Here is a 16130-nt window from a genome sequence, read left to right on the forward strand (position 1 = left end):
AATAATATCCCTTTTACTGGAATAATTTCAAGTCTCTGTGGGAAAAGAAACAATCCTATCCGAGAACTTTCACTATAGAAACTTTGAATCCTATTGTCAGTCTTGATATTTAAATGGTGATGAAAATGAATTAAAACAAGTGACTGTTTTACTATAGGAAACAGTCTGGTAACACTGCTGTGCCACCTCTTCAACACACATGGACTCATTCACCATTTCAAGTTAGACATGGTGACCTTACACAGGTTTTTAGGTAAGTCTTTTTTTCGTATTTCTACCCTCTTCCCCATGGCAGTCTATGATATTCTTTCATGTAAAGTGGCAAGAACTATAGCAAGGTGAGGAAGACCTCAAATTCTTAAATTATCTCATTTTAATTTTAAAATAAAGTTTACTTACTTAAATCACTGAAAAGAATTGTTTAGTTGATTAGTTATGTTTAAAATAGATAAAGGCTATGTAAAGACAACCATTAAGAGCAGATAACTGTCAAAGAAGTTACTGATCTGCTCACATATTAACAAAACCCCAGCAAAGTACTCCTCAAATAATGCCACTCTGGGTATGAATTGCTGAAATAGTCAATAGGGTTTTTTTTTGATAATAAGAACTACCATGTATGTAGTACCCGCTGTAGGCAGAGTGCTTTGGGTATGTTATTTCTAACAGTTTCAACAACCCTGAAAGTTGAGCATTATTATTACCATTTGGACCACAATTAAGGAGATGTACAAAGAGGTTTTATAACTTGCTCAAGGTCAACAACTGGTAATTGGCAGAGCCTCAGTCTAAGCCCAGATCTGTCTGATTTGAAAGCCCACCATGTTTCCACTCAGTGCCACCATCAGTCTTCATCAAAAAGCAGCCCCAGTTCTCATTTGACTTAATGCATATTCTCATTTATCTTCCAGTAAATTATCTAGGGCACATTTTTAATCACCAAATAACTTTCCTCTGCCTCTTAGCATGTTTCTGGCTTCTTTGACTTGCCACATGGCAGTGCTTTGAATCTGGAAGCTGACTGGATACATCAAGAGTAAAATAACAGTGACAGTGTAACAGCAGTAGCAGCAGCAACCAGGCTTACATGGTGTTTACATAGAACTCTTCTAAGGACTTGCACGTATTAACACATTTAACCCTTACAGCATCCCTTTGAGACCACAGCTATTGTTATCTTCATTTTTTTATTAAAGTATAGTCAGTTACAATGTGTCAATTTCTGGTGTACAGCACAATGTTCCTGTCATGCATATACATACATATATTCATTTTATTTTTATTTATAGTGGCTAGCATCTGCAAATCTCAAACTCCCAAATTTATCCCTTCCCACCCCATTTCCCCCGCTAACCACAAGATTGTTTACTATGTCTGCAAGTCTGTTTTGTAGATGAATTCATTGGTGTCCTCTTTTTCTTTTTTTAGATTCCACATATGTGTGATATCATATGGTATTTTTCTTTCTCTTTCTGGCTTACTTCACTTAGAATGACGATCCCTAGGTCCATCCATGTTGCTGCAAATGGCAGCAACATTTTATTCTTTTCTATTCTTTTTCATGGCTGGGTAGTATTCCATTGTATAAATATACCACAACTTTATCCATTTATCTGTCAATGGACACTTAGGTTGCTTCCATGTCTTGGCTATTGTATATAGTGCTGCTATGAACACTGGGGTGCATGTATCTTTTTGAATCCCATTTTATAGAGAAGGAAGCTTTTGGTGAAGTAATTTGCCCAATACAGATACAAAACAGAGCCAGGATTTACATGTAATTGTCAAATTAATCTGCTGGATAATAGGTACACACGGCACAACAGAAATATTTGAAACCAATCAGAGCATGGCTCGTTTCAGAAACACAAATAACCTTCACCTAATTGTGTTTGGATTAATTGAGCAAAAAAATGGCTATGAATAGAACCAAATAGTTTTGATTTGTCTAAAGAGGGAGAATGCAGATACTTTGGATGTGTGTACTTGTGGAAAAGGGGAAAGATCTGATGACAGAAATAACACTGGAATCCAGAGCCAAATTCATAGCATGGGCTGAGTGACTATGGCCACACTTGAAAATCAGGACATTTTATACACACTGAGTATACTGCATCCTGGGCATTGTCTTGGTTATTAGCTGCAGCTGGCTAGTGGCCTCTAGCAAACCCAGATTGCCTTACTTATTGTCTCTGGTTCCAAGGGCACTCTGGTCCTTAGATTGGAAGGGCATGAAAAATGATCATTTAACCTGAATAAGGTTGAAATAATTCAAGGATCCTTCAGTTGGCTCAATGAATTTCTGCCTGAAGAATCCCCAGATTTTCTTTAGTTAGTGTTTGTTATTTAAATGATAAAACATCTTTGGATGAGAGTAGTCTGCTGCCCCTAGGGCTCTTTAAAAGAAAACCTCTTTTGGAGGTTTCCAAATGAACTTTGGAGGTTCCAAATGAACTTGGTTACAAAACAGAGACAGACTCACAGTAGAAAACAAACTTATGGTTACCAGAGGTGAAAGGGAGTGGGGAGGGATAAATTGGGAGCTCGAGATTTGCAGATCCTAACTACTGTATATAAAATAGATTAACAACAAGGTCCTACTGTATAGCATAGAGAACTATATTCAATGTTTTGTAATAGCCTATAATGGCAAAGAATATAAAAAGAAATATGTATCATCTGTATAATTGGATCACTATGCCGTATACCAGAAATTAACACATCATAAATTGACTATACTTCAATTGAAAAAAAGGAAACCTCTTTTATGTCACATCATTCATAAATGGCAGCAAATAATTAAACTACAGTGGGAAATAAAGTTGTCCTTTTCCTACATATTTATTTTTCCACTGAATGAGAGCCTTCATGAATGCCAGAAAGGAGTGATTTAAGAAAGTGGTGAGAATCCCAAGGGCCTCACAAATCCTTTTAGCCTTTCTTCCCTCTGCCCTCCCCCCTCCTCTCCGCTAAAATCAACCCACTAGCACTGCCAAGCTGGCAAACCATCTTCATTTTTAAAGCATCCCCAAGCTGCACATTTTGGAGACACTGCTATTTTTAAGCAAAAGGGAGCCCTCAATAAGTCTGAGCTAGTATGTCCTTCCTGTTTTGTTTTTAGCTGACTGAACTGTCTGTTTACCTTCCAGTCATGGTTCAAGAAGATTACCACAGCCAAAACCCGTATCACAATGCGGTTCACGCGGCTGACGTCACCCAGGCCATGCACTGCTACCTAAAGGAGCCAAAGGTAAAGCAAGACCCGCTGCCTATGCAGCCATCTGGAAATGCCACATGAGCTACCTGCCAGGTCCCAAATCAGCCAGCATATCAGAGTAGCTAGGTTATGAGTCATTTACAACATGAATACAAATTGTCTCTATTAAGGCTTCAGCATCAGCTCTGAAAACTGTGTAATAGTCATGAAAGAGGATCTGAGTTTTCAAAGGGTCTCTCTCACAACAGATATATTTTCAGAGCTGCATTAGGACAAAAACAACCCTCTCTGTTTATGACAATCTACAACACAGATGTTTTCAACAGTCCCAGAAATCCAGCTGTCATTGCCTTGGACCTTTGCCACTTTTCTGGGAGAAGTCTCCCACCTTATGATTTTTGATCAACAAATAGAATTAAAACTCCTCAAGACTCAAGCTCCATTTCCTACTGACGCAACTGGGCATCCTGATTCAGACACAAGAAATCTTGTGAACATCAAAAAGACCTCTTAGAAAATATACCCACATGCAATAAATTATTCCAAAATTTAAAACATGATAATAAGGCTCATTACTCGAAATCTAGGCCTCCCTTAGCTATATGAAACCTAGCTAGTGTAACATACAAGATGAGTTTTCTTCTGGTATTTGGAAAATGATATGTCAGTCCAAGACTCTGTTGAGTTCAATCAGTTTTAACATCAACCACTAAATATACAGATGCCAGGCAAGCGTTCCCAAGACAAAACTGGGTATGCCTCATCCTTATAAAATATCCCAAAGACATTAAAGGTTTTGTTATTTAATCACTAAGTAATCTGAAAATTGTAATATATTACACAGTTGTATATTTGAAGTTAGGTCTAGATTCCCATTTTCCTGCGTGTTTTCCTAGCTAACCAAAAAAATAACAGACTCACACATTCCCCCACTATTTATTACACATTGAAGAAATATGCAAATTTTGCAATTCAGCCCACTTTTGATTTCACATTCAGAGAAGTGGCAATGATATGTTGGATGGTTGAAATACACAGTGGGTTTTTTTTTTAATGTGTCCATCACTTTGGCTTCAACTTTTCCCTTCACTTACAGCTTTCTGTAGGAGCAAGGCTGGTTTTAGGTCCCCCCTTCTCCCCACCCACCAAAAAGCAGTGTTGCCAACAGGTAATGCTACTACAACCACAGAACAGAACAGAGGAGCCTCAGGAAGAGGAGGCCACCTGAACGAGCCACACAATTTGAGTTGCTTAATTACTTTCCTCGCAGTCCTTTCTTTCTTCCTGCAATTCCATCAGACTGTTACCTCACTGACAGCCTCAGAGGGTTAAGGCCTCTGGATAACAGGCCTCAACACTACTGTGATGTTTCATTCTGTATGATTTAGCCAAAACAAATACTAAGCTATTTGAGGAAACACACCAATCAGTCTCCTTATTTGATTTTTTTAACAGCTCGCAAGCTTCCTCACGCCTCTGGACATCATGCTTGGACTGCTGGCAGCAGCGGCCCACGATGTCGACCACCCAGGGGTGAACCAGCCATTTCTGATCAAAACTAACCACCACCTCGCTAACCTGTATCAGGTAAGGGAGCCACCATGGTACAGTATGCTTTACTGCTTTAGGCCCAGCTGGAGCCTGAACCTCACCCTTGGAGATAGCCTTCATCCCCAGGGTCAGCCTCAGTGGTGACCACAGCCAAAGAGCAAAGGTTTGAAATAAGTGCAGAATATCCCCCAAGGGAGATGAATTTGGTTTACAAGGATATCCAAGGACTTCAGTTTGCTCCAAAGAAGGTTTGAAATTGTCCTAAGTCAAACAGGTTCCCTGAGCCTGCCTCTCATGAGACCATCTGTCTCCATGGGAACCATCTAGTATATAATGGCCAGTGAAAGCTAGTTCTTGTAGAACGTCTATAAATGGTACTTCCCAGGTGCAGTCCTAATTCAGATGTACGTCTCTAGGGCCATTTCTTTTTTTTTAATCATATTTTTATTTTTTATTGAAGAATAGTTGATTTATAATATTGTATTGGTTTGAAGTGTACATTACAGTGATTCACAATTTTTATAGATTATACTCCATTTATGGTTATCATAAAATATTGGCGATATTCTCTAGGGCCATTTCTGAACTTTATTGGCCTCTGAGTCAGAAGGATGTTACCAAAGATAATAGGCATACTTTGTTGTTATAAAGTAGTTCAGCAGCATGAGTAGGCTGACCTAGAGAACTCTCACCCAGGATGTTGCTTCAGTTATTATAACCCTATATCACAAATGAATTATTCCCAGAATTTTCAACCTGGTTTTTTGGAGACCTTTGGTTGTCATTAACAAAATCATTGCACACAAGGGAGTCATTAATCTCAATTTTAGTAGATCTTTTGAAAAAATTCAGTGCTGGAAGAATTTCTGAAGGATTCCCATAAAATAGTTGCATTATACAAGATTCTACAGCTTGAGGATGCATTTGTTTCCAATAAAGCATAATTGGAACATGAAAAAAAGCCCTTTTCCACCCAACTGATTAGCTTTTGGTCTGGGTTGGAAGTGGCATTCCAAGGTTTATGGATCCACCTGGTACATACTTCAGCCCTGGGCTCTCTTGGGCTGTCAGCCAGCACCTGGAGCTGGGGTAGAAATAACTACACAGAGGGGACAGGATGACAGAATTTAGAAAACCTTTTGATGATGAGCTAAAACCTAAACAAAGAAAATAAAAACTAAAACCAAACTTTCTAAAGCATCTCAGAAGCTAAATGTATTGCTTGGGAAAAACATAAACATTTGACCAGGGGAAAAAAAATGAATGAACTGAGAGCTCTCAAGTAGATTTTCTATTCCTGTCATCATTTTAATTCTGACTTATTCAAATGTCTTTAATTAGACAAAGGAAACAAGCAACAAGACTTGCTGCTTGATCTGCTCTCATATAATGTAAATGCTTACCCAATTCTAGTTTCTCATCATCACATAAATCACATCAGTGGAGTTCAAGAGAGTATCTGCTGTTACTGGTTTGTACATAAAAATGAGGGTCATAAAACTGTGCTTTGACATGTAGTGTATATAAAACACTCACTGAGTGCACATTTAGACAAGAAGTCAAAAAGAAATATGACAGATGGTAAAGATGGTAAAAGAAAGTAAATGTAGAATTTCACCAATAATGAAGAATTAACTACCCACTGCTAGTCAACAAAAACTGATTCTCAGAAGAAAGCTACTCTAGTCGATCTTGTTCGGATACTAAAAATATTCTCCGAAAAAATGGATTCCTTACTCAAACTTCTGAAGTGCAGATATTTTTAATAATATTTAGTTTAACCTCTTTGTTAAAAAATAAACATTCCAATACAACCAAATTCTGTAGCCTTTTCAACACAACATACAGTCTTGTATATCTTGAACTAACAACTATTTATTGCATGTATCAATGATATACTAGGATCTTGGAATACAAAAATAAATAAAATATAATCTGCCCTCAGACATTCATTCAAACTCAGATGCTCAAGATGTGCAAAATCCAAAAAACTTAATCCCAGTTTGAAAAAGGTTTCAGGCGTTAGCCAAAGATATACATATATACATATGTACATACACAGAAGCCGCTTTATATTTAAGCCTCTGAAGAGTAAATACCCTTGCTGTTCTTTGTATCCAAAGATGTTACAGCAACAAAATGAGCTATTATTTTTTTTCTAGCAGTAAATTTATCCTTCTGAACCATCTGGCCTGATCCTTGATAAGGAAGAGAAGGATCCTTTTGGTAATGACTAAAGAGAAGTTGGGACGTAGGACTCAGAAACCACATTCAAGATACTGTCTCCATCAGTCCCCTGCTCAAATGGCCTTAGGGTCTCTTGGAAGCTCGCAATCCATGTCTTTAAGTTTTAGGGACAGTGTTGACAGCAAACCAGTGTCACTTAGTATCATAAAGATACTTCCAATATCCTAGACCTGGCTAGGATAAGATGAAACTTTTATCAGCCAAATTGGGACCTTACATATTAAAAGTGAAAAGTGTTAAGAGGACCTGAAAATTGTATGAGATTTTAATTCTGTCCAAAAAAATAGATGATGGCTTTTACATTTGTCGATCTACGATCGTTTATTAACTATATGAAGGAACTCCTAAAAGATAAAGAGAATTCCCTTTAAAATTCAGTTCCACAAATTCTGTAACTAACCTTCATTCCATACTGACTGTGATTCAAACACCGAGCTAAGTGCTTCTATGTGCTACGTTATTTACTCTCCACAATAGCCCAGTGAGGTGGATACTATCTTCATACCTGTGTTCCATAAAGTGGAAAATTGTTACTAGGAAATTCAAGTGTTTTTCCCGAAAATAAACAGCTAATTAATGGCAGAGCTGGAATTAACACAAGTCTTTTGTCTCCAGAGCCAAAGTGCCTGAGCATTGTACAAACTGCCTCTAAAATTCATATTGATCACCTGTGATGTGCAGGAAACTGAGGGCTCTCCTCCAGGTCCTCCTGTTGCGGCGAGGGAGATGGGATGGTTATAGGCAAGTAGTTTAAAGTGAGAGAGCCTTGCCAAGTACTCTACGGTAGATAGCTACTAACAAAACGTGATAGGAAGACAGAGGTGAAAGAGAAATAGATTCTGCAGATGGTTTCTTGGGAAAAAAAAAAAAAGGCAAAACAACAAAAAAACCTCCTGGAGGAAAGTGATGTAAACTGGGCCTCGCCGTGTGAGTAACATTCCGAGTAGCAGGGCAGAGGGTGGGGCGCCAGAGGCAGCACGAGCTGGTGTCCTTTGGGGATTAAAACCCACAACTCCAGACTAACTGAAAATGGACTGCCGCTATGGCCTTGAGCTGAGCTTAGTCCTGCCACGAGTGCCCCCTGCTCTCAGCTCCGTGACCTGGGCTTGTTATGATGAAGTGTAGTCTCTCCTTTGCAGAAACGGTAGATTGGCTGGGCAGAATGTGATCTGGGTCAGAAAAGCTTCACTCTGGATTAAGCTGTCAATGAGGAACTGGCAGAACTCTTTAGCTTTTCAATCTGAAAGGGAACAAAAATTTGTTACATAATATATCAACTCAGCAATACCATTAACAACACATGATATTTAAAAATCTTTGGAAATATAGCCTTTTAGCCTACCAAGGACCTGTTCTTTGAAACATAAATGAGCTTTCAGAAAACTATACACACACTATATATATAGACACAATATATTGTGACTATACACACACACACACACACACACAAATTATACACGCACCCACACACACATTTGGTCAACGAGAATACCGTCAAGAGTATGTGCCAGGAATTATGTGGCTTTGAGAACACCCTGTTCGTGACTTTGTACAATCCAGACTTACTATAAATGAGATAAAATGGAAAAGGGCTTCCTCTCCCTCCTTTTGTTAGCTCTGCTCTTTTAGTCTAATAAATAAGAAGATCATTGCATAATGACCAGCCTGTGCTTCTGCCCTGAGATAAAGACAGAGCCAGGGCAGCTGGAGTGAAGGCCGGGTCAGAGGGCTCTCTCCCATTGTCCACTGTCTGGGCCGGGCTCACTAGCTGAACTGCCAACCCAAGTTCAACATGAAGCTGATGAAGGCATTTCCACCTGGCACCTCTCTCTTCAGACTGGAAGAAGTCCAAGTGTCTCTGGTGGACCAAGAGCGTGTGAGAGATACAACTGAGAATTTATTCTCTGTCCCTCCACCCTCCAACCCCCAACACGTGGGCTCAGCAGTTTCACAAAGTAAGCATTAAATAAGATATGATATTAGTTATCACAATTGCAAAAGAAATCAATCTCAGTTCATTTTAAAATTTAATTCCTTTTGATAGAGTCCAGCTACATATTAACTAGTGACAGAGCAACCCAATGAATAAAATAATTCATAATTCATTGTCCCGTAAAACAGTATATTTATTACATTCTCTACTTGTCTTGCAGAAGTTCATAATTATTTATTTCTTAGTCATTTATCACAAGCACTTAGAAGAGGCCAGCATTTTTAACCACTTTTTATTCTTAACGACTCTGTACCATAAATACAAAGTTGACAGAGCCAGGACAAATGTTCCTTCCACATGGTCCTATGACCTCTACTCAGACAAGCAACTGCAAACATTACATGTAACCTCATAATTTCTGCAGCATGAAAGGTGTTTTTGGTAGAGTAGAGTTAACGTTGTAAAAAGGAGGTTCTAATTTGATTTTCTGTTTCATTAAGTTCCTGCTGTTCACAGTGAGGTAGCTGGCACGCAGCATGTCCATGGCCCCGATCTAAACACAGGCCTGCCCCACGGACAGCAAGTGATGTCCAGGCTCCTTGCTCTCAGCAGTGTCTTAGGCAGATGCAGAGTGAACAAGAGAAAGACATCTTCCAACAGGCAGGAGACATGGGGCTAAGGTCTTGTTTAGGAGCATCTGTTCCTCTGAGACCTCCTGGGCTGGGGCTCTTGCAGCGTTACCAAGGAGACCACAGGGCTTGTTAGGGAAGAACTCAGTGACTTCATTATCTCCTGGAGTCTTGCTTCCCAGTTTCGTGGGCAATTAAAAATGAAAACACAGACTATGTTCCTGTTGTTGTTTTTCTTCCTGCCTCCACTAGTTTAAAAGGTATAATTAACTCTCGGTCTTGTTGTACACCAGACTCGGTTTATCAACATCATTCTAAGTATTTTAATCAAAGAAAGTGTCCAATAAATTGGGGGAAAAAACAACAACAGTTTAAAGCTGCTTTGTATGAGAGCAAATCTGCTCTGCCAGGTTCTCTTTGACGAATAGGCTCTTGATTTAATTTGAAAACCTGTGTTGGTGGTTTATTAAATGCCAGAGGTGTTGTTATTCCAGAACAAAGGGATTGTTTTTTGTTCGTGGGGTGGATAATACTTGATTATTCACATGAAAGGAGAAATAAAGGTTTTGCAATAGGAGTTTTAAGGATTTTATTTTGTTCAAAATAAATTCTAATAGATTTTGTTGCCACAAAGGTGGATATTTATCCTTTCAACTTTAAGATGAAGATTATCCTTAAAACCACACAAATGAAGAGTTTGTGACACTAGAACACACTGTCATTGGGATGATGTGAAATTGCTGAGCTGATGCTTCTGAAAGTAGACAGATGTGGTACCTAATGTGGGATTCCAAAACCGTGCTGGGATTTCAACAAATATTAAAGTGGCATCATCTCATCCTATGTTCAGATCTCCATGAGCATTTCTGATGATTTTCTTCTTACTTCTTTATACCTTTTGCTGATACTGGTCTCTGAGCTGCTGTGAAAGCCACATGAGCCTGTAGGAGCAGAGCCACCTCCCTCTTAAAAAGGACAAAGTGATCTCTGGCTATGCCCTATGAAACACCTGTACGTTCTAGCCTGCTCACCCCAGCTCCTCCCGGAGTACAGGGCACCCACATCTTCATTCCCTGGTCTACACTCAGCCTTGCCTGCCTTCAGCCCTTCCTCCACCGTGCAGCCAGAATGAGTTTCCTGAAACTCAACTCTGACACTTAGATGCCTACTTAAAATCCCATTGCCCTCAGGATTAAGTCTGAATGTCTTCACATGGTTTATAAGCCCCATTATGATCTGACCCCCGCTACACTTTCCATCTCCACTTCCCACCATTATTCTCCCAGGCGCACCATTCAGTCTGAACTTTCAGAATCCCAAACACAAGATACATGCCACGTGCTGTTAATACAGGAGATGAACAAAGCAAATAAAAATTCCTGCTCTCTACTAGGCAATCGCAAAATAACTAAGTAAAATATATAGTATATTAGAAAGTGATCGTTACTAATGATTAAAAACTTAAAACAGAGAAGGAAGATATAAAGGGTCCCTCTTGTTACAGATCTTCACACACATGCTCTTCCTTCTACTTATTTTAATGAAATGCTTTCCCTCTGTGTTGCATGGACTCTCTGACTCCTCTCTAACGCACTCATCCTTTTGACCTCAACTTGGACAGATGTTCCTCCTGAATGCCTTCTTTTGCTTTAAAAATCCATCTTCCATGCCCCTCCTGTATGATTTCACAGCTCCTCTTACTTCCCCTCTCCCAATGTTTCTCTCTCTAAACTGCCATTTCCTGATTAGATGTCCGTAACCCCCATAGCCTGCAAGTCTCTGGGCACTGACCTCGTTCACTGCTGTACCCTCAGCATCCGGCACAGTCCTGGTGCTCAATGAATATTCGTTGGGTTGTGGGAGGTTTGCTGGATGAATAAGTAGACGGATAGATGGATGGATGTACGGACTGGACCCATGTAGCAAGAAAGACAGGACCTGAGCAATATTGAGAAATCAAGAATATTAGCAGTAGTAAGTAGTACACACCAGGACCCAGAGTGGAAATCTGACAAAAGATCAGAAAGACAGAAAGACCACCATGTCAAGGTACGTGTACCCCCCACTTTGCACTTAGTAGGTACTTGTGCTGATTATTGCATTCTTACTACCCTACATCAAGTGTACACCATGAAGAATGAGAAGCGTTGTGAAAAATTCTTTATAATGACTTCTTATTTGTGCCTCTTGAAATTGACAACTGCTGTCTGATCTGTACTATGTTATGTCTGGAGTCATTTACCTGATCCCGGTCATTTGTGAGTGAACAGCACGAGAGCCCATTGCTATAATAACCTTAAAACCTCTTGGCTTTTACCTAAGTTTAAGGATTTCACAACAGATCTCCAGTCTGGCTTGTTCCAGATACCAATGAAAAATTTAATGGGACTCTTTTTCTTTAAACAGTTACGTAAACTTTTGCAGCTACTGAATTTCTGAGTTTGGGAAGTTAATTACTCAGTATCCATTCAACAAATATTTACTCATTTAAGTGACACTGTGCTACATACACGTGCACAAAGATGAATGAGATAGGCTCCTCACTCTCAGTGGCAATCACGTATGTCAGCAGTTTCAAACTAGGCACATGTGCCCGTGAGAATACGCGAAGACTTTCTAAGGGGTACACGGGAATGAACAGTGCTAACAGAATTCATTTGCAGCTCCTAAACTGACCTGCCTGGAATGTGCTTGCAGGACAGTCAAGCCAGTTCTTCTGTCTACTTCTCTTTCACAGTCACCCTGTTCCCACTGTTTCAAAGAAAGACGAATCTCTTACCTATTTTTCATATTGCATCTTGCTCCACGTGCACCAATACTGTCTGTTGCCCCAGTGTGAAAAAATACCGGAGCAGCTAAAATATTAAAGTCTCCAATAACTGAGGTACTGTAATGCTCCCAGCCATCTCATAAATAGATGCATTGCCAGTAAATTTTTATTCTTAAGCATAATTTTTTCCCAAATTTGCAATACACATGTATTTTGATCAATTAGTTACTAATAACAATTGCATCTTAAACTCAAGCTGGAAAAGTATTTACTACTTAGATCCTGATGTTAAGAAAATATGTTAAATTAAAATTTCAATTTATATACTTATTTTTGCTGCAGAGAAATATAATAGGGTAACAATCAAAGAATTTCACATATGAAAATACGTTACATTAAAATAAAATGTAATAGAGAAGTAGAATGGAAATACAAGTTCTAGTTCTAGATGGAAAAGAATCAATTTAAAATTTTTGACCTAAAGAATAAATTATTTGTGTGTTTTCTTGAAAAGGTGATGAGTGGGCATTAAATGCCTCTGGTATTTAGATTCCCTTAGATATATTTAATACATAAAAAAGCAATATGATGATTTTATATTAAAATACCAATATTCACAAATATGCAGAGCACTTCATCTTTTATTACCATAGAAATTTATGATTTTAGATAATCAATTTTTTAAAGTATGAGGAGAGCATAATTTTTCAAAATTAATTTTAAGAGTAAATGAACAAAAACATGTGAAAAATTACTGATATATGGGAGCAAGGTCAATGTGCAAAGCTGTTATGAGGCGTTTTAGACACTAGGAGAGAAGTTTGGGTTGGAGGTGCAGAACTAGAAGAGGGAGCTGTCAGTTCTGTTTGTAGAACCAAGAAAGTCCTTCATAGGCAATGGCAATGGTTCATCTCAGAAATAAAAAGTGTGTGTGTGTGTGTATGCATACACATGCATGTGTGTGTACCCGTATGTGTTTCTAACTTTACTAAGGTGATTGCTCCTCACTCTTTTTAGAGTTACATAATTCTTTATTGTAATTCTTATGCAAAACCCAAGCATTATGCTAGATCAAGACATTGAAAAGTCCTTTTTATCAGCTTTTTTGGGATGATTTTATTACTAAAGTGACTTTAAATAACTTGGTGTGTTAATGACTTAAACAAGGGTAGAAGTTTATTTCTATCCTTCATGAAACAATTTTGGAAGCTGGCAGTCCAGGGCAGGCATGGCAGCTTCACAAAATTCAGAATGAAGAGATCCTTTAAGTTCTGCAATCTACTGTCACTAGGATGTGACACTTGTCCTCATTGCCCAAGATAGCTGCTGGAGCTCTAGCCATTCCTGCTGCATTCCAGACAGTGAGAAGGGAGGAAGGGATAAAGCAAAATAAGCCTCTCCCAGATGAAAGAATTCCCTTTAAACAACTTCCCTGAAAATCCCACACAACATTTTTGCTTACATTTAGTGGGTCAGAATTTAGCCAAGTGATTCCACCTAGTTGTAAAGGAGGTTGGAAAATGTCACTTTTACTCTGGACAACCATGAGACTCCTCTGTACCTGCTCCACCCACATCCTTCCCATCACAGGTAATGGGCATGCCATCCTTCCAGTTGCTCAGGCCAGAAACACTGGTGTCTTCCTTGCAGATCCAGAAATCAACCATCTCACCATCTCCTACCACCTCCACCTTCCTTGTCCAAGCCTCTGTCATCTTTTGCCTGGACAGCTGCTCTCTCCCCTACACAGCCTTCTACACCTACTTCTCTCCTTATCCCCTAACAAAGTCTATTCAACATAGCAACCAAAGTGAGCTTATTCAAATGTAAGTCATATAATTTATTCCTTCCAAACTCCTGCAGTGAATACTTATTTCTCATAGAGTAAAACCCAGAATTCTTACAATGGCCAGAAGGCCACACATGATCTGGTCTCTCATTGCCTCTCTAGCCCCTGGTCCTAATGCTTCCCCTCCCTCACTGCATGTTGACCTCTAGGCTATTTGCTCCCACTTTGGGGCCTTTACTTCAGCTATTTTCTGTAGAACAATCTTCCCTTATCAGCATGGCTAGCACCCTCCTACCTTCAAGTCTTTGCTCTAGCCTCACCCCTTACCCTGCTGCCTTACCTCCCCCACCATCCTCACCACAGACTCAAATTCCCACGATTCTGCTCCTTTTTCCCTTCTTTCCATGCATTTGCTATCTTCCAGATGCTATACTTTTTTCCCAAAGTATTTATCATGTTTATTGTTTATTATCTCTCTCTCCATCCCTGACACCTCTAGTTCTCTGTCTCTTCTGTTCACTGATGTATTCCAAGCACATATTACAGTGCCTGGAACATAGTAAGTGCTCAATATATTTGCTGAATGGAATCAAGTAATGTGTTCAGTTACTTATTTAGCAAATTAATAGAGAGCACTTTCTCTGTGCAAGGCATAGAGTTGAGTGGATACAGAAGGAACGAGGCAGGCTTCCTATTCACATGTAGTTTATAATCTAGTAAGAAGAAAAGGCACACACAAGTACACACACACAGCTGTCACACACATCAACAGGACAGAGTCCAACTGGCCTCAGGACTTGAGAAATGCCGAATGAAAGAGCAGTAGGACCCGGAGAAAGCAAGTTCACCTCTGACTGAATGATTCCATTTGGCTTCGAGGATGGAGTGCTTGACGTGGACTTTGGAAGACAGGTTTTAGTTTGATAAGTAAACATAGAGAAGGAAGAGCTTGAAGATAATAAGCCACCTTGGGAGGCATGAAAGTGGCAAGAGGAAAGGACATTTTCATGTTATTAATTTAATAATTATGTCAATAATACATTATAGTCTTATTAATATGTCATTTATTTGGACTAGAAGATCTTTGTAGGAAAAGAGAGGTAAAGGTATTCAATTATCTCAAACCTATAGGAACAGAACGGTAGTTGGGACAATTTTCAGAGAGCATTGAATGCCGAGCTAAGGAGTTAGGCTTAATTTAGCTGACAGGAAATCATTGGAGCAGAGCATGAGAAAAGGTATTGCAATCGTACTAGTTAGGGGAAGTCGGGTGAGCTCCTTGAGGGCAGCTATTTTGTCTTATTCATCTGTGGACCCCAGTGCCCACCATAGCACCTGGCACATTCGTAGGTGCTCAAAAAATGAGTGTATATTTCAACCAATGACTCAGGAGATGGTAGAAAATTTTGTCAAATAAACAAGTCATGTTCTGAAGGCTGTAGGGAGGATAGATAGAAGGAAGGAGAATTAAAGATAATAAAGCACTAAACTAGGGCCACTTCAGTGAAAGAAAGTCCTGGGTAACAGTGACACCATGATGGAAGAACCGACAGGAGTCAGAGACTGTTTGGATGTGAGGGCTGAGAGTGACCAAAAGATGAGTTCTCCTCCAAGACAATCCAATTCTACTCAAATCATAATATACTCAAACTACAGGACTTTTCGAAGTGACACCAAATTTGGAGGTAAGTGCAAAGATTCCAGTGTGGATTTAGAAGCTAACGTCTACTTAAAACAATCAACCATAGACTTTTAAAGTGCAGCTATATAATGCTGTGGGGTAAAATTAAGTATAAGTGCAGGCATTCATCAGTTTATAAATTGCAGGCTTCTGAATGCTTGGATGTGGCTGAACAGAGGCAATTCTTGGGAGGCAGCAAGGTGGGTGTGCAAAACTTAGATCTTAACACCTGGCAGACCTGGGTTTAAGGCCTTTCTCGGCTACTTACTAGCTGTGTGGCCTCTCAGAGAAACCCGGGATTTTATTATCTTTG

At 39.3% G+C, this 16130-nt stretch overlaps 1 protein-coding gene across 3 annotated transcripts in view; it reads left to right on the forward strand.

Moving 5' to 3' along the window:
• Positions 1-16130, forward strand: part of PDE7B (phosphodiesterase 7B) — a 289001-nt gene that overhangs the window by 251776 nt on the left and 21095 nt on the right. For all 3 annotated transcript variants that reach the window (XM_006200080.4, XM_015235831.3, XM_006200081.4), the window contains 3 exons: positions 158-253; positions 3150-3250; positions 4673-4804. In XM_006200080.4, coding sequence (XP_006200142.1) covers positions 158-253; positions 3150-3250; positions 4673-4804 — 329 coding nt within the window. The remainder of the gene's footprint in view (positions 1-157; positions 254-3149; positions 3251-4672; positions 4805-16130) is intronic.

Source organism: Vicugna pacos, chromosome 8, assembly GCF_048564905.1.
Source record: "Vicugna pacos chromosome 8, VicPac4, whole genome shotgun sequence".
Lineage (NCBI taxonomy): Eukaryota > Metazoa > Chordata > Mammalia > Artiodactyla > Camelidae > Vicugna > Vicugna pacos.